The 24,114-nt window shown below is 47.1% G+C and overlaps 2 protein-coding genes across 6 annotated transcripts; one reads left to right on the top strand and one right to left on the bottom strand.

The window, feature by feature from the left end:
- Nucleotides 1-1,693: 1,693 nt before the first annotated feature.
- On the bottom strand, nt 1,694-12,168 carry TRUB2 (TruB pseudouridine synthase family member 2). Of its 2 annotated transcripts, none has more exons than XM_024106128.3 (8): nt 11,931-12,168; nt 9,830-9,961; nt 9,161-9,235; nt 8,350-8,483; nt 6,869-6,950; nt 6,074-6,146; nt 4,814-4,950; nt 1,694-3,244 (listed from the first exon to the last, which is right to left on the bottom strand). In XM_024106128.3, exons 1-8 carry the CDS (start codon nt 12,043-12,045, stop codon nt 2,898-2,900), a joined length of 1,095 nt encoding a protein of 364 aa, XP_023961896.2. In that variant the 5' UTR covers nt 12,046-12,168; the 3' UTR covers nt 1,694-2,897. The 2 variants fall into 2 exon arrangements, with proteins under 2 accessions (XP_023961896.2, XP_005293495.2); XM_005293438.5 differs by having other exon boundaries at nt 8,422-8,483; nt 11,931-12,151.
- COQ4 (coenzyme Q4) lies at nt 12,136-23,557 on the top strand. 4 transcript variants are annotated; one of them, XM_065571913.1, is made up of 7 exons: nt 12,136-12,256; nt 13,704-13,874; nt 14,645-14,741; nt 16,490-16,592; nt 17,058-17,187; nt 20,839-20,932; nt 21,937-23,557. In XM_065571913.1, the coding sequence occupies exons 2-7, from the start codon at nt 13,847-13,849 to the stop codon at nt 22,097-22,099; spliced, it is 615 nt and encodes a 204-aa protein (XP_065427985.1). In that variant the 5' UTR covers nt 12,136-12,256; nt 13,704-13,846; the 3' UTR covers nt 22,100-23,557. The 4 variants fall into 4 exon arrangements, with proteins under 4 accessions (XP_065427985.1, XP_065427984.1, XP_008167476.2 ...); XM_065571912.1 differs by lacking the exon at nt 12,136-12,256 and adding an exon at nt 12,485-12,692 and having other exon boundaries at nt 13,708-13,874; nt 20,794-20,932; XM_008169254.4 differs by lacking the exon at nt 12,136-12,256 and adding an exon at nt 12,515-12,688.
- Nucleotides 23,558-24,114: the final 557 nt, after the last annotated feature.

Below are 24,114 nucleotides of genomic sequence, written 5' to 3'. Positions count from 1 at the left end.
CTGTCTTTAAAGAGTTAACACACTCCAATGCACTGTAGGTGGGAGTACAATCTTTAGCCACAAGGTGGCAGGAGTGCTCCATTACTGCTTTACCTTTCAGTGGTTCCCAAACTTGTTCCGCTGCTTGTGCAGGGAAAGCCCCTGGCGGGCTGAGGGACATTCTGGCCGCCGCTTCCAGCAGCTCCCATTGGCCTGGAGCAGCGAACCGCAGCCACTGGGAGCCGCGATCGGCCAAACCTGCGGACGTGGCAGGTAAACAAACTGGCCCAGTCCGCCAGGGGCTTTCCCTGCACAAGCGGTGGAACAAGTTTGGGAACCACTGCCCATTGTGCAGAGGAACTTGGAGGCAGCTGAAAAAAATCCATGAATTAAGTTCAAGTGATAGAGGGTTTTTTTGTGGGGGTTTTGTAAACCCTCAAGGATAAGAGATGAGACAGTCACTATTGTATACACAGGGAAAGCCAGGAAAATTAATTCAAACTAACTAAAAGGTGTGAATGTAAAGTGGATTAGTTAAACTGCATTAAATTGTGTGGAAAATATTCAGAATTAAATCCACACTTTTAGTAAATTTGGATTAATGTTCTGAGGGCTTGTCTACACTTAAAATGCTACAGCAGCACAACTGCACCACTGTAGTGCTTCACTGTAGACATTACCTACACTGACAGGAAGGATTCTCCCCTCGGTGTAGGTAATCCACCTCCCTGAGAAGCGGTAGCTAGGCCAACAGAATTCTTCTATGTGGGGACTTAGGTCAATTTAACAATGCCACTCAGGGGTGTGGATTTTTCACATGCTGACTGCTGTAGTTAAACCTACTTAAATTTTCTAGTGTAGAGCAGGCCTGAGTGCCCTGTGTAAACAAGTCCTTAAATCCTTCCTCCTCTGCCATGATTGCAATTGCTGATATCGCAGAGTTACTGCTCACCTTTTAACAGCTGTCCAGGTACATTTTCAAAGGAGAAACTGTGCCTCCATGTGCCTCTTTGTACAAATCTGGAAGAGGTAGAATCTCTCTTGATAGTAGAAATTCTGTAGTGGTGGGGGGTTTGCATACTCTGTTGCATCTACAGGCTGAGCTCATTACACGAATTAGAGGCTCCTTCCATCTCTCCATTCTCTCCCACAAGCACTGTGTGTGCTGCCCTCCCATCCCCTACTATTTCAGGGATTCTCTGCAACCCCTTTCATGCCCTCCCCCCCCCCCGATGCCGGGGTTCCCCATTGTGACTCCTTTTCCCGCTCCGTTATATCTCTTCTATCTGGGAGATAAGCCATTCAGGGTGTCATGATGGATGGCAGGTGTCTCAGTCTGTCTCTCATTTTTCCTTCCGATTTTCTAATTTTTCCCCCAAATCAATAGGGTTCTGCCAACTGATGCCTAGAACGTTCCCGGAAATTTTGCAATTGGTCAGATGTAGTGTTCTAAAGGTATCACAGTAAATCCAAACAAAAACGCCCGCCAGTTGAGTGTAAGGCCTAGCAAGATCAGCCAATAAAATACACGTGTCTGCAAGATATTTCTAACTATCACTATAGTAATAACCAATGCACCATCAGTTTTATATTTAAAATATTTTTAGATTCTAAAACGAGGGATGTTACCCCTAATTTTGAGCCCCCACGTGTGATGAGAGTTCTCACTGCAAAGCATAACCTAGATATTAATGATTGGCACTCCATCAAAATCTTAGATTGCAATCCTTCAGTACATCTTAGCATCACACTTTGAGCCCTACATATTTTAGAAATACATTAGCTGATTGCTAATGTACCTCATGGTTTATGTAAAAAAATCATTTGTAGCTTTAAATGAGCACTAATGGAATCTCAGTGAATTCTAAAGCTGTACTCCCTTGCTGTTTCTCTTTAAAGGTAACATACAATTTTGCTGAAGGGCAGGAAAAAATACATGATGGAGGACTATAGATGCATGCAAACAAAATGCAGGGGCTTTTGGCCCTGTTGACTTAAATTGAGTATCGAATAACAGCATCTTTCCCCATAAAATATATTACCTTAATTAATGGAGATATCCCATCTCCTAGAACTGGAAGGGACCTTGAAAGGTCATCAAGTCCAGCCCCCTGCCTTCACTAGCAGGACCAAGTACTGATTTTGCCCCAGGTCCCTAAGTGGCCCCCTCCAGGATTGAACTCACAACCCTGGGTTTAGCAGGCCAATGCTCAAACCACTGAGCTATCCCTCCCCCACCTTGGCTTTTAATTCACCCCATTCCAACTTCTTGTTTTTACATCCTACTCCAGTCCTCTATAATAAGCCTGCCTCTCCCTCCTCCTGCTTCAACTGGCTCTCTGACTAATCTACTCCAGATATTAGTTACCCTGCATGAGAAATAGTATTACTTCGCCACTTTAGTCTTAGTTGCTTACATTGTAGTTTTCCCTAGGCAGAACCCTTTCTTGGTTTGAACAATTAATCTTTACCCCTTTAATGTATTTGAAAATGGGGTTGATCTATAGAAAGTGTCATAATAAAAAAAAAATTATGAAATTGGGAAAAGAACCACTTAGGTCATACTCTGTCACAAGGCGCATAAAGAGAATAGAAGAAGTAAAGCCTGCAACCCATTGGTCGTATTCCCATCTCTAAACTAATTTAAGGGCCCTCTTACATCCCTCCCCAACCTGATGTTCCCACTGAAGTCAGTAGCAGTTTTGGCTTTGCAAGGAAATGTACACTCATCTCAGATATCAACAGTTTTGCTGCAGCGTTGTGCAATACTTACAAAAATTATTCTGCCTGTCAATGGAGAAATGCCTTGCATGAATGAAAACACAAGCAACCCTTACAAAATCAAGGACCACCCCAAGGAACGGCTAGTTGTGGATTGCAACCACCATTTTCCCTTCCTATTACCCTCCACCTTTCAGTCAGCATGTGGTTATCTCATTTTGAGTCAGATCGCTTGCAGATGTTCCCTCTGTACTGTGCAGTTCGCTCTCTGCAACCTGATCCATATCGGTATGTCTTTTACCACTCCTAGCTTGGTGGCTCAAGCTTCTCTGAAGCCCCACTTTCACTTTGATCTTAGAGTCTTTAATTGAATTCCGGATATTCTGCAGGTTCCAATGCGTTCGCGGGAGAGCATTGTCTAGTGTGAAAAAGCCATCCCGTATCCGCCGCACCTGGGTGCACACAGCAGTTGATTTCAGCTCCAAGCCAATCTCGTGAACTATCTTTCGGAGGTACTGCTGGGTCTCATGCACACACTGGATTTCTGGAGGAGGCAGAAAGACTGCATTAGAAGGGCCAGCGCATATATGCAACAAGAAACCGTGCCTGTAAATTCAAACACCAGTTACTGGGATTAAAGTACAAAAAGAAGAGTTAGTTCAACAGGAAAGATGCTGTTTTTTTAAGTACTTGACAGTATAATCATGATTATACAGAGGTCTTGCACAATGTCCCAAGCCTTCAAAAAAGTCAGTTTTATAAAAACAAATTTCAAATACAAGGTCATATAATAAGAGTTAAATATTTGGGCTAGGCAAAGGTCAGTATAGCTATATTTGAGTTTGTCTGAATAATTCATGAGGACCAGGAAGGCTATTAAAGGTGAACCACAAAGCTTTTATAAACAGACTGTTTAGGATCCCAAATTCTTAATATCTGTACAGATTAAATACTTTTAACAATGTTTAATAGATGCTTTGTCTTCAGACTAAAGCCCCAATCCTGTAAATGGCTACGTGCGTGGACCCCTGGGCTTGTGTTGAACTCTATTAACTTTAGTGGGGCTCTACGTGGGCACAAGGATCTGCCTGCATAAAGTCAATTGCAGAATCAAGGTGTACGGAAATAATCCTTGCAATATTCCTGTGAGACAGGTAAGAAAATTATCATCCTCACATTAGCTGTGGGGAAATGAGGCAGCAAGGGTATATAACTTTCACCATACCACAGAAGTCCATATTAGTGCCAGGATTAGAATGCAGGAGGAGTTGTCTTTCAATCCTGAATTTAAATCACAGAGGTGACAAATTAACAGCCATGGAAACTGGACTCCTTTATTCACAGATCACCTGTGGAACTCTTGCATGCAAGAGATCACTGAGGTCAGAAGTTCAGTAGGATTTGAAAAAGGATTTTATGTTCAGTTACATTATCTAGGACAAAAAAAAGTTTAATGGGGATATAAAATCTCAAGTTTCAGGGCATAAACTGACGACTAATTTATTGCTTCCTTAAGTGGGGAGGGTGGCTGCATCAAATGACTAGTCAATGTATACATCTTCCGTATCCCCTAAAATGGGATTAAGAGTAGGCCTTGAACAACACATGACAAGAATAAAGGGGGTGAGATTGGTTTGTTTTCTTAGCTTTCAAAAATTTGGGAGACATTGCACAGAAAGAATTGTGCCCTTTGGGCAAATTATTCCATAGCTATCTGCTAGGGAATTTAACTGTCCTTTGAAGCACTATCAGAGACAGAATACTAGACTAGGTGGACTATCAGTCTGATCCAGTATAGCAGTTATGTTCCTACCAGGCAGAAATTGCACAAACTTCCCCACGCTGCTCAGTCCTAATTTAGAGGGTCCATCCAGCACTGGGATGGTCCTTCAATCTCTATGGCAAATTTAATCATTGGGGTGTTTGCTGAGACTGTCACAGTTACCAGTTTGTACCAGCTGCGGTGGTTTTGTAACAGACACCTGTCCACTAGGAACTGGTTTGAGCTCACAAACTCATTTCACACAGATCACAGAAGAACAGCTAGATAGCAGCAACTTTTTGCCACTATCTTCATACGTACTCCCAAACTCTAGCTCTAGTTAGACCATACCTAGCTGGAATTCTGGAGGTGCAAACTGGAGGCATCGAATTGCTGTGATTAATGGAGGGGTTTTTTCCATTGGGCGAATTAAACCTTCAACAGCCAGCTCGTAGGCCTCTTGAGTTTTCAGGTCAATGTTAGAGTACCTGGAGAAAGGAACAGAGCAGTGAATTTGCACTTCCATCCCAATGAATTCATAGATTCTGAGGCAGAAGGGACTGTCATGACAATCTAGTCTGACCTCCTGCATAAAATTTCCCCAAAATAACTCCTAAAGCATATCTTTTAGAAAAAGATCTAATCTTGATTTAACAATAGTCAGTGATGGAGAACCCACCATGACACTTGGTAAATTGTTCCAATAGTTAATTACACTATTAAAAAGGTACCTTATTTACAGTCTCAATTTGTCTAGCTTCAACTTCCAGCCAGTGTTATACTTTTCTCTGCTAGATTGAAGAGCCCCTTATTAAAATATTTGTTCCCCACGTATGTACTTATACACTGTCATCAAATTACCCCTTAACATTCTCTTTGTTAAGCTAAATAGATTGAGCTCCTTGAGTTTATCAATATAATGCAACTTTTCTAATCCTTTAATCATTCTCATGGCTCTTCTCTGAACCCACTCCAATTTTTCAACATCCTTCTTGAAATGTGAACACCAGAATTGGACGCAGTATTCCAGTAGCAGTCACACCAGTGCCAAATACAGCGGTAAAATAACCTCTCTACTCCTACTTTAGAGTCCCCTGTTTATGCATCCAGGGATCACATTAGCCCCATTGGCCACCATGTCGCACTGGGAGCACATGTTCAAAGACCCTCTGTTTTGTTATAAAACAGATGCAACATTCACATTTCAAACTAAAGATTTGTTCAGTCTCTGTAGTTTCTAAGTTAACCTCCCCTGACACAGTTTTTAATCCTATAACTGTGTCTGATGTCCTATAAATGCTATAAACATGGGTACTGTCAATAAGGTACAACAACTGGGAGGGAAGGCACCCTATCATACTCAGCAGAAGAACTTTCATTTTACCAAGGGGTCATGTATAGGCCCTAAAGTAACATGGGAGTTCAGAAGCCAAAGGTAGCCCCATTAGAGCTTGACTCTCACAGACAAAGTGGCTGATTTTCCTCTCTGAGGCTCAAACCTTTATAATTCATTACAGCAAGCAACAGACTAATCTCATTAGTTCCAATGATCAGCAAATAGCAGCATGGAAGTCAGGTCAGGTCATTCAGGATTTCTGATTGGATACATACATCAGCAGAGCTTTATGATTGGTTCCCTGAATGACAGCAAGAATCCGCTCCAGCTTGTCCCCTGTGATATGATCTGTAAATGTTGAGAAGGCAAAAGAGGAACATAAATCTTCCTTGATACACCCAGCACCTGCGGAGTCTTAGTCTGAAATCAAGATGTTGCCATCTCCTGGCCAAGCTGTCATATCTAAATGGGCTTGTGGGAAGCCCATGAAAGATGGCTTTAGTGTAACAGAATACAGCAGCACAGGAAACTGACCCAGTCTACATGTATACCATGCCAGTACATAGAGCGAAGCAGTCCCTGGGGCAAAGGGAATAGAGCTTGCATTGGTTTCATGACGGAGGCCACAATTCATCTCATGAGATATTTCAAGACTTTGTTTAACATCAGGACCTTTATGAAAGTCTCTGATCACTCTCTTGTGGGTGAGGATAATATGTCTCCTGAGGTACAAGGAGATGGGGTACACCTAACTTTGGGAATAGGTATGATCAGGACTTTATATCAGCGAGCTATATACTGTGGCTGTATTTAGCATACTACAGGCAGGGTAACGTGTCTGACGAAGTGGGCATTCACCCACGAAAGCTCATGCTCCAATACATCTGTTAATCTGTAAGGTGCCACAGGACTCTTTGTTGATGTTTACTGTGGTGAGACTGCATGGGAGAATCCTCATAAACCAAGATTAGAGAGCTCTTAAAGGTGCGCTAAATGTTGCTCAATCTGGACAGGCGTAACACTTTACTTTCTAATTAGAAATCTTCGTTTACACATCGACCATTACTTACCAAATGTGGTCTTCTCTATTAGCCTGCCTGTGTCTGAGAAGTCATCTGTGGCTTTGCCAAACAGTCCACGAACAGTATAAGCCTTCAAAAGGGAAAAGTGCAATTTATGGAGGAAACAGTTTGCAAACAGCAGAGAAGCAATATCCTGCTATGCAGCAACTACAGGGCATCACAGGACAGGAAAGGTTTCTCTAAAGGAAAGCTGCAGTCTCTGCACAGTGAGTGGTGCCTCTTATCTTATATGAACTGATAATGGCTTTGGGAAGCACTGGTGATTTGTTTGACACTCAAATGTAGCATGACAGCCACTCCTGCTGGCAGCTCCCTCAATAATATGGAAGCAGGCATTATGCCTTGTGACAGCAGCACAACCTCCCCAGACCCTTCAGAGGCTCTTGAACCAGTTTCTGATTTGGAATGGTTACAGCTTTCTTAAAGCTCACATGGTCTCATATGAACACGCTTTTATAATTCCCATTTGTTCATGATCTGCAGGCTCAAGCCACTAGAATAATGATTTTATTGCAATGTCGATAAAGATCATCATTAATATTACTTATACGGCTGTGGTGCCTAGAGGCTCCAATCAGGGATCAGAGCCCCATTGTGCTAAACACCGTACAAATGAGTACATCACTCCCTGCCCTAGACATCTCTCAATCTAGGCCTATAACATGGTGCAACAGCTGGATAAACACACACCTGGAAATGAGGAAGAGTGCACCCCACACACACCAGGATATAAAGAACATGCTTCAACTTGTACACACGTGCATCTCTCACTCACCACAGTATGTACACATACATCTAAACATATTACTGTATCTGTCTCCCTAGGGTTATTGTCCAGCATGCCATCATTGCTATCAGCAGTTCAGCTTCAGCAGTAGTAGCAATGGTGGGAGCAGTAGTGTAGATGGTTAAAAATGCCAGTGCCTTTTCATGTCATCTGGACCTGCCCTGAATAAGGTTAGGATACAGTGGCAGCCAGTTGGTGCCTCTTTGTGGAAAATGTAGGGAGGAAATCCCAAGAGTCAATGTGTCTCAGTTCTGAGCTGGAGGAATTACCTCTAGCAGGAAGTGGGGGGAGGGTTATTTTCCAGAGCCCATTTTACCTTTGGCTTCTCTGCCAGGACTGCCAACAAACAGGGCAAATGTGATTTGTGTAGTGTGGATAACTCCCTCCCCACTAGAAATAGACTGAGACCCAGTTTGTTTTACAGAAGCCTCCAGATAGCAATGACTTTTACCTGGTCCTGACCAGGCAAGATTCAGACTGATGACCTACAGGTAAAAAGCTCCACATCCCATTACCAATTCCCTGGTCATTTATATTGTTTCCCTCCATTCCCAAAAGAATACTTAATATTGCTTAATCTCAGTGATTTGTGCCTATTCACAGTTGTGTGTGTTATTACTTCTCATATGATTTAGTAAGAGTAGGTCACATTTGCCTCTTCTTTCTTGATGCAATTTCTAACCTGGCCTTGATTTCTAGTGAGAATGGGTGTTACACACAGAAGTCCCCAAACAGGTTCAGTGCCAGAGCATACCCTAGTAAGATGGGCATTGTACATATCAGTGAGCAGCTTGTTCCCATGGCCCACTCCAAGCACTGAAATACAAAAAACAACAGGAGGCCATTAATCAGTCACATAAAAAGTTATTTGGGCATAAGCATTTTTATATAGCACCACACTCTCCCCTGGCACCGTTCAGACACACAAAAAGCAATATCTGTGTACCCAGAATTTATAGTCTAACTGTTTCTGCCTCTCTCTTTGTTGCTGAGAGTTGCCACCACCCACCCAAACCTCTGACTGCCACTAAAGCCACAACTAATAAGAGCTACGTGCTAGTGTTAGCTTGTGCTTTTCATCTGTAGATCCCAAAGCACCCTACAAAAGAAGGGCAGTATCATTATCCCCATTTTACAGATAGGGAAACAGAGACACTTGAGCAGTCAGGTTCACACACGGCAGAGCCAAGAAGAGAATATAAGTCTCCCAATTCAGTTCCTTCCACTGGACCACATTGCCTCTCTGAGAATAATTAGTTATTCTTGTCTCTCTGGCTTATGATTCAGGACCCTCTCAGAACAATCATATCTGATTTGTGTGTTTCTACTGTAATTTACCATTTCTACCTTTGCCTGTGACCTACAAAATTCTCAGATGCTGCTAGTAGCCAGCACAGTGTTTTGTGAGCCTATTGTCTATTAAAACCCCCTCTATCCTATACCTGGTAATTTCACGATGAAGCTATATTCTTCTCTTTCAAAACAAAACATACCAAACACTCCAGATGACTTTGTATCCAGACGGTGACCTGCTCCGATTTTCAAGTGAGTGAACTCTGGTCCTTTAACTACAAGGGAAAGAAATATAGTGTATGGTTTGTGGCATACACAAAATTTAATTTCACTATAAAGAAAGAAATATACCAAGCTTTTCTGATCATTCTTTTCATTCCCTTTGGGGCACCTGCCATTAGCCACTGTCAGAGGACAGGATACTGGGCTTGATGGACCTTTGGTATGACCCAGTATGGCCATTCTTATGTTCTTAACAACAGTATGATGGTAACAGGCAATATACGTGGTCCCAATGCAATTTAATCTTGCTGATTCCAAGGTGTTAAAAATCTTATGATTTACCGTGCACATAGTGAAGCCATTTCTAATAAATCACTGCCTAAAATGGAATGAAAGTCCTCAATCTCTCCACTGGATTCTCACTCTTCTCTCCACTACAAGCAGGTTGCACTGTGTTTACCCCTTTGAATGCAGTGATTACCAGCTACCTGATAATCGTTAGCAGTTGAAATCTAAGGGAATTAACACTTCTTATTCCTCTTTTATTCTGGCTGTGTTTTCCCACTGGGCAAGTCAAATCTAGAAATGATAGTAATGGTATACACCAGCTTTTCCACAGAAATCAAGATTCTTCTCCAGCCTCTTACCTAGTGGATGGGCAGCCAGGACAGGCAACTGGGTAACAGTGAGGGTCAGCTCTTTCCCAGCATTTCCTTCGACAGTGGTTGGCAGGAAGCGTACTTGCTGCGGCACAGTTGGCTGTTCCAGAGAGTTCAATTCTACAGGAAATGGTACAGAAAACCTCTGCTGATATTTTTAAAGTGTATTATCTTGCAAATAAGCCCAGTTAAGACCCGCCCCGATGATCTTCCTGGAAAACAATGGGACACAGTCTGAAAAGAAAATACAGTGAAGGGAGTGATAAACATACATAGTTTCTCTTCAAAGCCTGGTCTACACACACAGATTCAGTAACAGTATAACTATTTTGGTTAGGGGTGTTTTTTTTTTTTTTTTTTTTTACAGAAATAGTTACCATTACAACATCTTGTGTGGATGCAATTATACCAGTGTAAAGGTGCTTTATACCAGTACAATTTATTGCCCTTCCCATAGGAGGAACGAGTATTACCATATAATTAAAGTGGCACCACTTGTGTGTGCAGACAAGGCTCAAATGTCTTTGGCTCATGGTTAGAGTCCTTCAAAGCCATGTATGAGTTCCATTTTAGGGAACAGCATCTTCACAGTCCCTGAAGGGAGGCGAGTGGGACAAGAGACCATCTCTTTTGTGTTTGAAAGGAATCTACGTCCTCCTGGTGACGGCAATGCCGATACCTCCTTGATGAGTAGACATGGGTATATCATCTTCAGCAAGGAAGAGGGATTCCTCATTTTAAAAAAAAAGTCTTAAGTCATTGCCACCCTAACAGCTGCTAGGTCTGAGATGGAGAATGGCCTGTACAATGGCTATCTCAAGCCTGATTTTTTTTTTCTCCAACAACGCTTGTCTCAGTGTCATACTGTGACTAGTCTTAGTCATTTTACCAAATTGTGAGACGTGCCCTTTGCTTTATCCTCTCTATGATGAGGACTCACGCAAGGCTTGGGCCAGGGCTTCTGAACATTGGTCATTACAAGTGTTCATGGCAGCAAACCAACATAAGTGGGTCTGAAGGGTTCTCTCAGGCTTTTAGAAAGGCCAGGATTATATGCACTAGCACAAGCTAACCATGGCCTGAACCATTAACACCAGGTCAAGTTGCCTAAAGGTGTAGCGAGGAGGGCATTGTCAATTGACAGAGGTAGTCCCTCTCCATGTGCACATCCATCCTGTAACTAGTAATACTACTAGGGACGCTGCACCAGATAACGGTAGGAACTCTGCACTCTCCCATTTGGCTCCTTTGTTGACCCAACATGCTTCTCCAAGTGCCAACGGCTCTGACTTGCGGTTTCAGCACGTTGGTGGGAAGGGAGTTTGGAGATGAAGGAAAACAGTGGGGGCACTTGCCCTTCTCAGAATCCCCTAAATCAGTGGTTCTTAACCTTTCCAGACTACTGTACCCCTTTCAGGAGTCTGATTTGTCTTACATAACCCCAAGTTTCAAAATCAGACATAAAAATACGAAAGTGTCACAGCCACACTGTTATTGAAAAATGGCTTGCGTTTTCATTATCAGAGGGGTAGCTGTGTTAGTCTGGATCTGTAAAAAGCAACAGAGAGTCCTGTGGCACCTTTGAGACTAACAGATGTATTGGAGCGTAAGCTTTCGTGGGTGAATGCTACATGCATGCGACCAAGTGGGCATTCACCCATGAAAGCTTATGCTCCAATACATCTCTTAGTCTTAAAGGTGCCACAGGACTCTCTGTTGCTTTTTGCTTTTTCATTTTTATCATATGATTATAAATCAATTGGAATATAAATATTGCACTTATAGTTCAGTGTATAGTATACTGAACTATATCAACACGTCACTGTCTGTATGAAACGTCGTTTGTGCTGACTTCGCTAGTGCTTGTGGTAAAACCAGGCAAATCTCTAGATGAGTTGACGCCCTCCGGAAGACCTCTGCGTACCCCTGGGAGAGAACCCCTGCCCTAAATCTTCTGAGGGGCAGATTGGAAGTCTCCTGCCTCCCCCCCCCCATTCCACATGGGGGGAAATCCCTCCCCATCGCCCCCCACCCCCGGGGGGGTGGGGAGTAAGGACTCCAGGGCGTGGACAAAAGGACCGAGCCTTACCTTTCAGGAGCAGGGTCTCCAGAGTGTCCCGCACCCTGATCGAAGCCACCCCGGGGGGTTTGTACACAGCGAAGAGCCCATTTAGCCTGGTCCTAGCCGCTCTCCCGGCAGCCATGGCTATGGCGGAAGGAAACCGCCACCGTACGGGTTCATCAACTATACCGCTCCCCCAGTGGGCGCCGCCATGCGCTTCCGGCAACTGGGTGCGTCGATGAAAGCGCTCCCCCCCGGGAGCAAGCGCTAGGAGACGCACCCGTTCCGGGAAGATCTCGGCTGCTCAGATCCCTAGCTAGGTATAGTGGCCAAGCCGTGCCAAGCATCAGCAGGTGAGAGAAAGAGTTCTCAGGACAGGACCCCGCTTGGGGCATCAGCTACACAAATGACGACGGGCCCTGCTCCTTGGGGAGCCCCGTATTCCCCCAGCCCCCTCCTCCTGCGGGATAGCACAGGCGGGGATCGCCGCGTGACTTGCTCCCCGCGAGCTCCGCCCGGGCCAGGAGAGGGACCCCGCGGGGCTGGATCACCCCCCCCCCCGGCCCATGATGCACCGGGGCTGCGGCGGAGTCGGGGCCCACGTGGTTTCCTGGCGGCCGGGGAGCGCGGAGGGTGGGCCCCGAGCTCCGGCCTAGTCGCCGCTCACCGGATGCTGCCGATCTGCTGGCTGGGGAGGGCGCGCAGGGCGGGCTGGCTGCGGCGGGCTCCGGGCTCGCTGCGCGGCCTGCGGCCCCTGGCCCTGGGTTCGCCGGCCGCCTCCGTAGGCAAGTGGCTGCGCCGAGCCGGGGGCCTGGTGGGTCCGAGACGGCAGGCGGGGGGCTACAGGCGAGACTCCGTGTGGGCGGGACTGAGGAGCATATCAGGCTCCGTTTTAGGGAAATGAGAGCTGATGAGCCCCCTGCTATCCCTGTCCTGGGCCCCCTCCCGGCTCTGCCAGTGCACCTCAAACCTGGTTTTGCAGCACCCCTTACCATGACAGGCCTGTCTGCACCCCACCTACTCTGCCACGTCCCCGAGTCCTGAATTCCAGCATCCCCTGTTCCAGGGCTACTCCCCCACAGCTCTGCCAGTGCACCTGTGACCTGATTCGCAATGTCTACTTCCTATTTCTCCCAGTTTTACAAATGCACAGCAATCCTGGTAACAGCCTTTGCTGTGCTACTTTGTCCCACCTGCCCCAAACTCTGCCACTGCACCTCAAGCACCCCTGGTAGTCTGGCTTTCTGTTTTTATTGCTGTGTCTTGTTTTTTGCTCTTATACACCTCTACGCCAATATAACGCTGTCCTCGGGAGCCAAAAAATCTTACTGCGTTATAGGTGAAACCGCGTTATGTCAAACTTGCTTTGATCCGCTGGAGTGCGCAGCCCCCCCCCCCGGAGCGCTGCTTTACTGCATTATATCCGAAGTCATGTTATATCGGGTCGTGTTATATCGGGGTAGAGGTGTATTAAGTATATTCCAGGTTACCCAAACAGTAACAGTGATCATGCAGTAGCTTTATTGTTCAAGCCAGTGAGATCCTAGCCACAGCTCCCACCTAGCTAGAACTCCCAAGCGTATGTGCTTATAATGGAGTATTGTTGCAAATCATGGGCCATGGTGATACTATAGACACCAGTGATCTGTCGTTATCTCTGATCACCAAGGGGCCTTGCATACAGACTGTGTCAGGAAAAGGACAAAGGAAGCCAAATTGGCAGATATGCACTGTCTTAGTCTTTGAACAGAGCTGTGTTTTCCGGTTAACTCACTGCCCTGGTGTGGCTATGTTTTGCAGGTAGGGGAGATCAGCTGCCCCACACTGACCTGACAGTGACTGCAGAGGAGCATGTGGACGAAGAGAGGTATTACCAGCTGTACCCAGGGCACATCCCCACCAGCCCTCTGCAGAAAGTACTGCTGTCTGCTGGCTCGGCATTTATGGCTCTCTACAACCCCTACCGGCATGGTAAGCTGAACCTTGCAGCTTTTATCCAGCTGTGGTCTCTACATTCACGTAGACTGTATTTCCCTCACAGCCCAGGAACCAGATCTGTGTTTCTGTTGAGAGTTTCCCTGGGGATTTTTCATTCTTTTATTTCCCCATCTCTACATTGTAGGAAAGAATTTGTGTTTAAGAAACCAAGACTGGCACGCAGAGACAGCTGTTAGTGCAGACAGTGAGAAAGATCCCCCTGCATATCTCTGCTAAAGCATCTCATTCCTCATCCCTTATTATTTCAAACCTCCCGATTTTGCTAACCTCATTCCCAGTCTGCAATACTCTCTGCTGTTCCAGTCCCAGGCCCCATACATAGCTCTGCCACCGCACCTCACTCCTGACCTTCAGAGCCCTCTCTGTGCAGCACTTGTGACTAGTTGCGTGGCAATTTAAACCCCAGAGGTTGGAGGATGGTCTAGTGGTTAGGGTGCTTCACCACAGACTTCCTGAGTGACCTCCAGCAAGTCACATAGTCTCTCTAGGCCTCAGTTCTCCATGTGTGAAATGGGGATAATAGGACATCCTACCATGCAGGAGTGCTTTGAGGGTAAATGCATTAATGACTTTGAGGTGCTCAGATATTGCAGTGCTGAGGGCCACATAGGTACCTAAAATGTATTAGCCCTGTCTTGTGTCCTCAGGATTTTCATTGTTAACTAGAACTGCTGTTTGCCTGTTCGTCTTTTATTGTCAATCAGTTTCCCATCCATTCTCTCTCTTTCCCCCCCTTTTTTCAGATATGGTGGCAGTCCTTGGTGAGACAACTGGCTCTTCAGCCCTACGGCGCCTGCGGGACAAAATGAGGCTTGACCCTGAAGGTTATCAGATCCTACAGTGCGTTATTGTCCCTCTTGCATGGCCTGTGGCAGGGAAGGAGACAAGCTTATGAGGCAGCTGTCTGGCTGGAGCAATTGTATCTATACCGCACGCTTCTGGGCAGGTAGTGCAGGCTCATGTCTACAAGAGGAGGCTTCTGGAATCATTGTGCTTACAGGGACAGGATGATTATGGTTTAATTCCCATGAGATTTTCTGCTCCCCTGCTGATGTTTAGAATGGTCTTTTTGGCAAGTGCAAGAACAGCAGTAAACATACTTGGTGTGCAGGCCTGCCTACTTCCTCTTCGGTTTCAGCTTTGCTGCTGCTGCTAGTGGTGAACGCGCTCGTTCCAGATGTGGGAAACTGCATGTATGTGAGCTTCCCCCCACAGCAGTTCATGAGGGTGATAGCAACTCCCACCCCGCATGCCTGCTGCTGGATTTTATTGCATCAGCCCGCCAACGACTGCAGCCTCCATCACCAATTTGTCTGCTTCTCCCACAACAACCTCTTTACTTTCTTCCATGCCACTCTCTACACTTGAAACCCCCTCCCCACACTGGTTTGGAAAGACACTAATCCTACCCCTTCTGATCCCTCCTTAAGACCCACTTCTGCTGTGATGCCTACAGGAACCTGCCAGCTGGTACGGGGTCGATGCAAGTGCACATTCTTATTACTGTTTCCTTTGTCCTCCCTTTTCTGTATCTTCTGTTTGCTCGTTACACCTACTTCTCATGTATTGTCTTAATGACACTATAAATTCTTCGGGGCAGAGGCTGCCTTTTGCTCTGTGTTTGTAGAGCGCCTGATACATTGCAGCCCTGACCCTGATTGGAGCCTCTGGGCGCTACTGTATTGAAATACTAAATAATAATAATAGGGCATGTGACAGGAAGTACAGCTTAGCGTCAACCAAGCAGTGAAACAACCATCAGATGCACAGGCGGGGTAAGACGGGGACATTTATTTATTTCAGTTCTGGGAATTTTCGTTAATTGGTCCAAGACACAACTTAAATCCCCCTTAATCCTTATCTGGAGGACTTAAGAGTGCCTAGGTCTAGCCTGTGTACATGGGGAGTTTCAGCCCGGAACCAAAACTAGTATGTTATTGGCCTTTCAGTGCTTTGAATTGGCCCCTCCGTTAAATTTCTTCACTGAAAATCAGAGACATCCTGGAAAAAGGTGCCTTCTGTCTATGGGTCTTGTTCCCAGCTGTGCTCTGTGATAGGTCCTGAAGCTGCTGAAGCACCAACAGCTCAGCAGGAGGGGGCATTCAGTCCGCATTTGGGACAGACTTTTCTCTCCACTGACGTGCTGCTTGCTTCGTGAGGCCATGCCACTTTTGCTGTGAAGCCTCTGGCCAAAGTTTACCCCTCCCCGCCACCACTGTTGTGCACGGTGCTACGTACCTATCTCTGTTGCCTTAGAGGTGGCTGCACTTCAGAGGTGCTGTGCATAGAGAATTTGGCATCTTCAGCGATGAGTGGTGCTGTAGAAATGCGAGATAACAGCTTTACTGCTGCTCTGGCTCCTTTAAGTTCTCTGTGCCCCGATTCCCACCGGTGTGAAATAATAGGCAAGCAAGTATTTGTGCAGGACTTTAAGAGCCAGTGGGGAAAGGCATCAGCAAAACCCTCGTGCCAAGGACGTGAATTCCAGCAATACAGCTGTGTGGACAGCTGGCCCTGGTTTTCTCAGCTTCCCTGGGGAGTTGCTGTGTTTTGTGGGTTGGCTCAGCCACTCTGTTTTTCATTTGCAGAGAGCGGCCTCGGATCCGGCTCTCCACCCTGGACGTGACTGGGCTCCGGGGGCTGCCGGATGGAACGTTTGGCCGAGAATATGTCCGGTTTTTGGACAGCAATGTGAGTATGGGACCTGGCAGTCCTTGGGAGGCAGCAGGGCGTTTGGGGGCTGTGGATGGCGGTAGCTGATCTATCTGGTGAGAAGAGCATGGAAGGGGGGTCTGAGCCATCTGGGAGACCAGCAAGGGAGAAAGCAGACGGGAGCCTAAAGAGAGCCTCCAGTGAAATTAAATCGGCTTAGTGGATAGAGCACTAAACTTGGATTCAGGACACCTGGGTTCTGTTCCTGGCTCTGCCAGTGGCCTGCTGGGTGATCTGGGGCAAGTCATGTTACTGCTTTGTGCCTCAGTTTCCTTTTCTATACAGTGGAGATAATGATTCTGACCTCCTTTGCAGAATGCCTTAAGATCTCCTGATAAACAGTGCTATGTAAGAGCTGGGGATTATTATTATTAAAGAATCATCATGAAACATGAATTCCTGGCAGGTAGCAGGGGCTGAACCTGGGATGTTCTGATTTTGCAGCGGGTTTCTCCGGACACCAGGATGCCGGTCAAGTTTGTTGATGACGAGGAGCTGGCCTATGTGATCCAGCGGTACCGTGAGGTCCATGACCTGATGCACACTCTCCTCGGCATGCCCACCAACATGCTTGGTGAGTCCAGACTGGGTGTGACCGAGAGTCGTTACCGTCTAGCATGCTGCTGTGTGAAATGAATTGGGGGAGGTCTCAGCCAGGCTGCCAGTGGCCAGATGTCCACATCACAAAACCCATCCCCGCAGCTTGGCCACCTTGTTGGCTGCCTATCAGAGAGGCCAAGGACTGAACGAGCCATAGTGGTTAAACTCCTCCAGGTCGGGGCTGGAGGCTACTGATGGGGCAGGGCGTGGGGCCTGTTTGCTTTGCTGCTGTCAGCATTCCATCTGCGGTGTGGATAAAAAGAGAACCTCAGCCTCCAGGAACAGTCACCCTTCACCTACATGAGAGATGCTCACTGAGTCACTGGCGTTGCTGAATAGGAAGAGGTTGGGTGGGCACTGCCCTAAAGGGCCGATGAAGAAACCTGCAGTGCAAGGAGAACGACTGCATGAGTGGATTGTTTCGTAAGCCAATACGAGCTTTGAGCAAGCGTGGGCTGGAATCACGAGAAGGGGATGGGAGGAGAAACGTTCTTTTACTTGAGCTCTTATCCGCAAATCAGCTCTGTCTGTTCTTCTGAATAAACTTAATAGCAAGTATCAAAAGGGGTAGCCGTGTTAGTCTGGATCTGTAAAAGCAGCAAAGAGTCCTGTGGCACCTTATAGACTAACAGACGTATAGGAGCATGAGCTTTCGTGGGTGCATACCCACTTCTTCGGATGCATGTGATGAAGTGGGTATTCACCCACGAAAGCTCATGCTCCTATACATCTGTTAGTCTATAAGGTGCCATAGGACTCTTTGCTGCTTTTAATAGCAAGTGGCAGGCTGAAATTGCTGATCTGCCGTTAGCTGAACAAGGCTTTAGGACCCTGCAGGAGCCTGGGCTTCTCAGTGTTTGGAGGTTTATTTTAAGAAGGCCTGGTACAGGCTGGGAGGCCTGACATTTGGCCTACTCCACCCTTCCACCCCCATCTTTTGGCATCACATTGTGGAGTTTACCAAGCTGCAAATCTTGCTGTTAAATAGAGCACTGGACTGGGATTCAGGAGACCTGGGGTCTGTTCCTGGCTCCGCCATCAACTTTCTGAGTGACCTTGGGCAAGTCACCACCGCTCTGTGTCTCAGTTTCCCCATCTGTTAAATGGGGATCGTAACCATCTTTGTAAAGTGCTTTGAGATCTACCGATGAAAAGTGCTATAAAAGAGCTAGGTATTATTAATATTCTAATATGCTTGAATGCCAGCAGCTCAGGGCTCCCGAGCAACCCTACAATAACAAACCTGTGCAAGTAACTCAGTGTTCCCAAACAGCCTGACAACAATACAGTAATACCTATGATAGTGTGATTTGAGCAGCTAAGTCCCTTAGACACCTTTGAAAATCACAGCCTTAATTTTTAGGTTGAACTTTTTAAATGTTGTATAGAACCCAAATGTTAGGTCTACAGTATGGATGCTTATTTATTTGATTACCTTCAAAGGGTGCTTATGTCTCACACCAACGCATGGCCTGGAGTGCTCTCAGCCTTCTGCAGTGCCTCAGAAAGGGGCCTTCAGAATAAGTTAAGTTGGCTAGAGAGCTTAAGGTCCTGATTCTGCTCCCATTGAAGTCAAGAGCAAAACTCCCATTTGCAGCATTGTCTGAAAAGAGCAAGAATATTTGCATCAGCAGTGTCATGCTCATTCTGTGGAGAGGGCCAGATCGCGTAGTTTAATTATGGCCCATGGACTGGGGTATTATAGCAGAGCAGTGGTTGCACTCTGGTCATATTTTGAAGGCTTTCTTCATGTAGAAACATGCTTTAAAAAAAAAAGGGAAAAACATTGAGCAGAAAAACATCGAGCAGGCCAGATACGTACTACGCTGGGCTTACAGTGAATATGAGGGGGCCTCTTGGAATAGTAACTTCAAGCCCCCAAGTTCCCTGACCAGTTTTTGGCATAAGAACGGCCGTACTGGGTCAGACCAAAGGTCCATCCAGCCCAGTATCCTGTCTGCCAACAGTGGCCAATGCCAGGTGTCCCAGAGGGAGTGAAGCTAACGGGTAATGATCAAGTGATCTCTCTCCTGCCATCCATCTCCACCCTCTGACAAACAGAGGCTAGGGACACTCTTCCTTTTACAAGTCAAGTTTTCCCTTCCCTTTTCCCATATGCTGGGTGCAAGATCCTCACAAACAAGTCAGTTTAACCTAAGGACTTGATCCAGTATCCACTGAAGTCAGTAGCAGCCTTTCTATTGATTCTAATGGGCTTCTACGGCATTATACAGGGAAAAGACACTGACTAGACACAAACTGTCAGAGAGTGAAAACAGAGAGAAGTACGGCCAGATTCTCAGCTGATATAAATCAGGCTTGCTCCAGTGAAACCAATGGGGTTACAAATCCGTTGACTCCAGTTGAGAATCTGGTCCATTGTGCATGTTACGGTTACAGGGCCAGCTGCACCTCTGTCCCCTTTCTGGTCTCTCTAAGGCAGTGGTTCTCAACCTGCAGGCTGCATGCGGCCCAGTTAGCACCCAGCTGTGTGCTAAAGATTGCCCAGCCCGCACGGAGGGATCCAGGGTCGGGGCTGCTGCCCAGCCGGCCCAGCAGGATCTGGGGTTGGGGCTGCTCGCCCAGCCCCACAGGATCGGGGATCCAGGGTCGCCGGGGTCTGCTCCTGGCCCCACTCTGTGGAGGGGTCTCTGGGCGTATTGGCCCACAATTATAAATAGGTTGAGAACCACTGCTCTAAGGGCACCCCTCAGATGTCAGCCTCATGCCTTTACCTGTCCCAGGGTGGAAATCTGCAATTCTCCCAATCAGGCTCTGGGCTACAGCACCTTGTGGATCACCCATTCTTGTCGAGCAGGTCTGACAGGGATCAGACACCTGTGGGAGTCTGTGACCAATGGTGAATAGAGTGATCAGAGGGCCTTCTAAATCTATTCTTTAACAATAGGAACAAAGCATTTAAAGAAAAAGGATTGTAAACCAACAGTCTGCACACACCTCTGTCTTACCTAATGGCTTACCCCCTCTTCCCCCCCGGTTGGTAGCCCCTAGACAGCCTCACCCACTGTCCCTTAACAACCCTCCAGTGCTTACTTTGGCGCCATTCTTTTTCCTTCCCAGCGTTCCATCCCATTAACTAAACCAATCTATTTGTACGATAAACAACCCCATAACCAGGTCAACACACGATATTCATAAATTATTACAGAGCATCTCCACAGGCATCACAGAGCCAAACCCAGTCATTCCTGCATCATCTCCAGAGCGGCGCTCTGAGCTATTGATGGTGGCTCTCCATGCTATCACCAAATGCCAGCAGGAGGAGCCCCCTCCTTAGCTAGAAATAGGGTGACCAGATAGCAAGTGTGAAAAATCGGGTCACTGGGGGGGGGGGGAGTGTTTATAATTGCCTATATAAGACAAAGCCAATAATATCAGGACATCTGGTCACCCTACCTGGGAAGCTAGGAGCTGATTATTTCTAGAGCCCAGAGGAAACATGTACAATCTTAGTACACTCTGAATGACGGCCCAGACAGGCACTTGAGGCAATAATTCACTAGGACGAGGAGGGTGAAAAATAAAATGACTCCATTTCTCTGTTTTGACATGCGTCTAGATAGGGAGCTCTCATTCTCCTGGGTCTTCTCTGGCTTTCTTCCAGGGGAGGTTGTGGTGAAGTGGTTCGAAGCTATTCAGACTGGCCTGCCCATGTGCATTCTGGGAGCGGTGTTTGGCCCGGTTCGTCTCAATGCCCGGTAGGTTGATCAGCTTGCAGGCTTTTGTAGAGCCTGTGCCTGGTTTGAAAGTCCGATTGAGAGGTTTTCTCTCCCATTATGTGTCTTCAAGATCCCAAATAAAATGGCAGCAGATGGGCATGACCGAGGGGACCTGTCTGCAAGTGAGGGGGTCTTCCCAGTGGAAAGGGGGACTCGCGTTCCATAGGTGTTCATAGGCAAAGATGACCTGGTGTGGAAGGAGATTATCCCACCCAAGAATATTAAAGCTCTCATGGCACCTGTCAACATCCCTAAAGGGAATTACCCTGCTTGTCTAGGTCTGATTTATGCCATGAATCCTAATATGGCTTCCAGTCTGGAACCACTGTTCCTACCAACACTACCCAGTGAAATGTCTTCAGGCAACAGAAAGCACCATCTTATCTAGTAGTTAAAGCAAAGGACTAAGAGTGAGGCCTCGTGGGATCCATTCCCGTGTCCACCTCTGACTTCGCAGTGTGTCCTTCAGCACTTCACTTCTCTGGCTGTCCATCTCCCCCGCTGTGAAATGGGATAATAAGATTTGCCGGTCTCTGTGCTATGGAAGTGTAATGCGTCATTACATACTCAGCGAATGGATCACAGCGACGGTACCGCTGAGCCCAGAGACCTCAGATTCTTCCCAGGGCTGTTTCTAGGCACCCCACAGATTGGCTTCTGGGAAGCAGCATCGTTTTGTGGTTCAAGCGTGAGACAGTCGGGAGATGAGGGTCTTGTCCTGGCTCACTGTGTGACCGTGGGTAAGGCACTTCCCCTCTCTGCTGCTTCATAAATTAAACAGGGAGAATGAGATTGACCTGCTCATGGGGGGGTTATGAGACTAAATCAATTAGTGCTGCTAAAGTGCTTTAAGGCCCTCAGATGAAAGGGGCTGTAGAGTGTGTTGTAGTATTGTGTGCTGCTGTGTACAGTGGTATTGTGTTTGGCTAGTGGATTGTGTTCCCAGGGAAGAAAGTAAAACCATTTCCACACCTTCATTGCAGGAAGTTGCAGATCCTGACCACAGAGCTTATTCCTTGGGCTGTTCAGAGCGGCCGCAATGCCAGCTGCATCCTGAATTTCTACTACGAGAACCGCTGGGAGCAGACAGTGGAGTCCCTGAGGGAGGAGATTGGAATCTTACATCCCCCTGCTATTTGTGTGTAAAAGTCTGGGGGGCGGGCGGGCAGAGTGGGCTTCACACCCGCAGGATGGATCCTCACTGGGCACCGTACATGAGAAGCAATGAATAAACCCTTTGCAGGTTTGAGTCTCCTGGGAATTCTCCTACAGCGGTTGAGGGCACCAGTCTGCCCAAATGAGATGCTGGGTTGCCAACTTGCCAGGAACGTAAGGGCTGCACCCAGGGCCAGATTCATTGCTGTTGTAAGCGGCTGCAGCTCTGTTGATGTCAGTGAAGTTGCACTTTCACACCCCTAAGGTGAATTTGAACCTGGTGGCTGTCTTAGTCCTCAGCGTAGAGATATGGCCCATGGAAATAAGTCCCACCATGCAGTGTACCAGCTAGATCCTAGCAGAGGCTGGGACATGGAGTCTCCATGCGCTGTGTGTCTTCACAAGACCCCATGGTAGGGCCCCGTGGTCTGCATTCAGTTATCCCTGTATACTGGAGTGGGGAAGATGGGAAGGTGAGCTGGGTTAAAGTAGCACTGAAACTATCTAGTAACTTTTGGCTTCTGGTTGCTATAATATTCCCTAGGTGAATACCTACCCCCCTTGGGAGCTGAGACAATTAATTTTCTAGGGGACCATTCTACCCCAGTTAAAGCCAGTTGTTTTACAAAACAGCACCGGGACAGACTCATTGCCTATGACAAAATGACAGCTGATCAGCACGAGTGCTCTGCCCCCAGCTGTACTGACTTGCACTGATGGAGGCTGTAGGAATGTATTTTGTGTCTCTGGTACAGCTCGATCGATCGATCGCATACCCGCTTTGGCAGCTGGGAAGCAGTTAGGCTGTCGGTCAGTCACAGCAAAACCAAACCCCACTGAGTTGGGAGGGCACGTGTGTCCGTGTGTCAATTGCTGCATATCATTTAAAATAAACAAAATCCACCACCGGCATCCCCCTCGCTGACTGTCTCAGCAGCCAGGCCAAGGATTGAATGGGCCACGGGGCCTGAGCTCCCCTCTCGTCCCCAACTGGGTCCCTTCCTGTTTACAATAGAGGCAGTGACCGGCTTGCCAGGGGGAAGCTCTTAACTGACTCTGTCCAGGCTCTACCTGCTCCGAGGAGAGAAGATTTCAGTCCCCACTAATTCCACATGATCTTGGCTTTGTTTTCAATAGCAAAATAGCACTCAGTGGGCTCCAGCGCGCGAGGCTGTATAGCTGCAGAACGGAGGGAGGGAGAATGAGGTGATGAATCCCACAGGGAGTGGAATGCTGAGATTGCACACGCTGTTTGTGCTGGGTCAGTGTTTATAAACTGATTTCTGTGCCGTGTAACTAAGTTGGGTTCCACACTTATAAGGCAAATAACAAAGCCCAGGTTGAATAGTTCTCAGTGCTGGGCTGGGACGCACCAAAGCAGGATGTATTTTAATGTGGCGTTTTGAGGCTGACGTTCCTTTTTCATGAATAAAATCCCTGGTGACATTTGCAGCTTTGTCTACCCCCAACACACAGATCAGACAATCCGACGTGTAACCTCATCCTTCGGGGGAGTCTGTTCTTTGTACATTTGCTGCAGCCGGAAACAGATCACCAGTGTGTATGTGCAGCATGCCTCCCAAGTGGAATGCAGACACAAAGCAGGCTGTGTACTTGCATCTTCCACAATGGTTGTGGTGGCAGAATTACCTGCTCTCTGATAGGGCTGCATTGGTGCAATTGGGAGCCAGACCTTGTTGCCAACATACACCCTGCAGGCTGCTGATAACCTGGAGTTTGGTCCAGGATCAGCTCTTTGCAGCCAGTGTTCACAGGCAGTTGCTGGTTCTCCCTGTGTTTGTAGTACATAGCCACAGGCGGGGCGGGACACAGTGCCTATGGAGTGCAGGGTGCCTTTGCAAACATCAGTTTAATCTTCACAACCCCCTGAGAGACAGATATTATCATCCCCGGCTTTACGGGTGGGGTAACTGGGTGACAAAGAGGACAAGTGACTTTGCTAAGGTCCCCCAGTGAATTAGAGGCAGAGCTGGGTCTTGAACCTG

Source organism: Chrysemys picta, chromosome 18, assembly GCF_011386835.1.
Source record: "Chrysemys picta bellii isolate R12L10 chromosome 18, ASM1138683v2, whole genome shotgun sequence".
Classification (NCBI taxonomy): Eukaryota; Metazoa; Chordata; order Testudines; family Emydidae; genus Chrysemys; species Chrysemys picta.
Note: the sequence above shows the minus strand (reverse complement) of the source record. Positions and strands in the feature narration are given on the sequence as shown.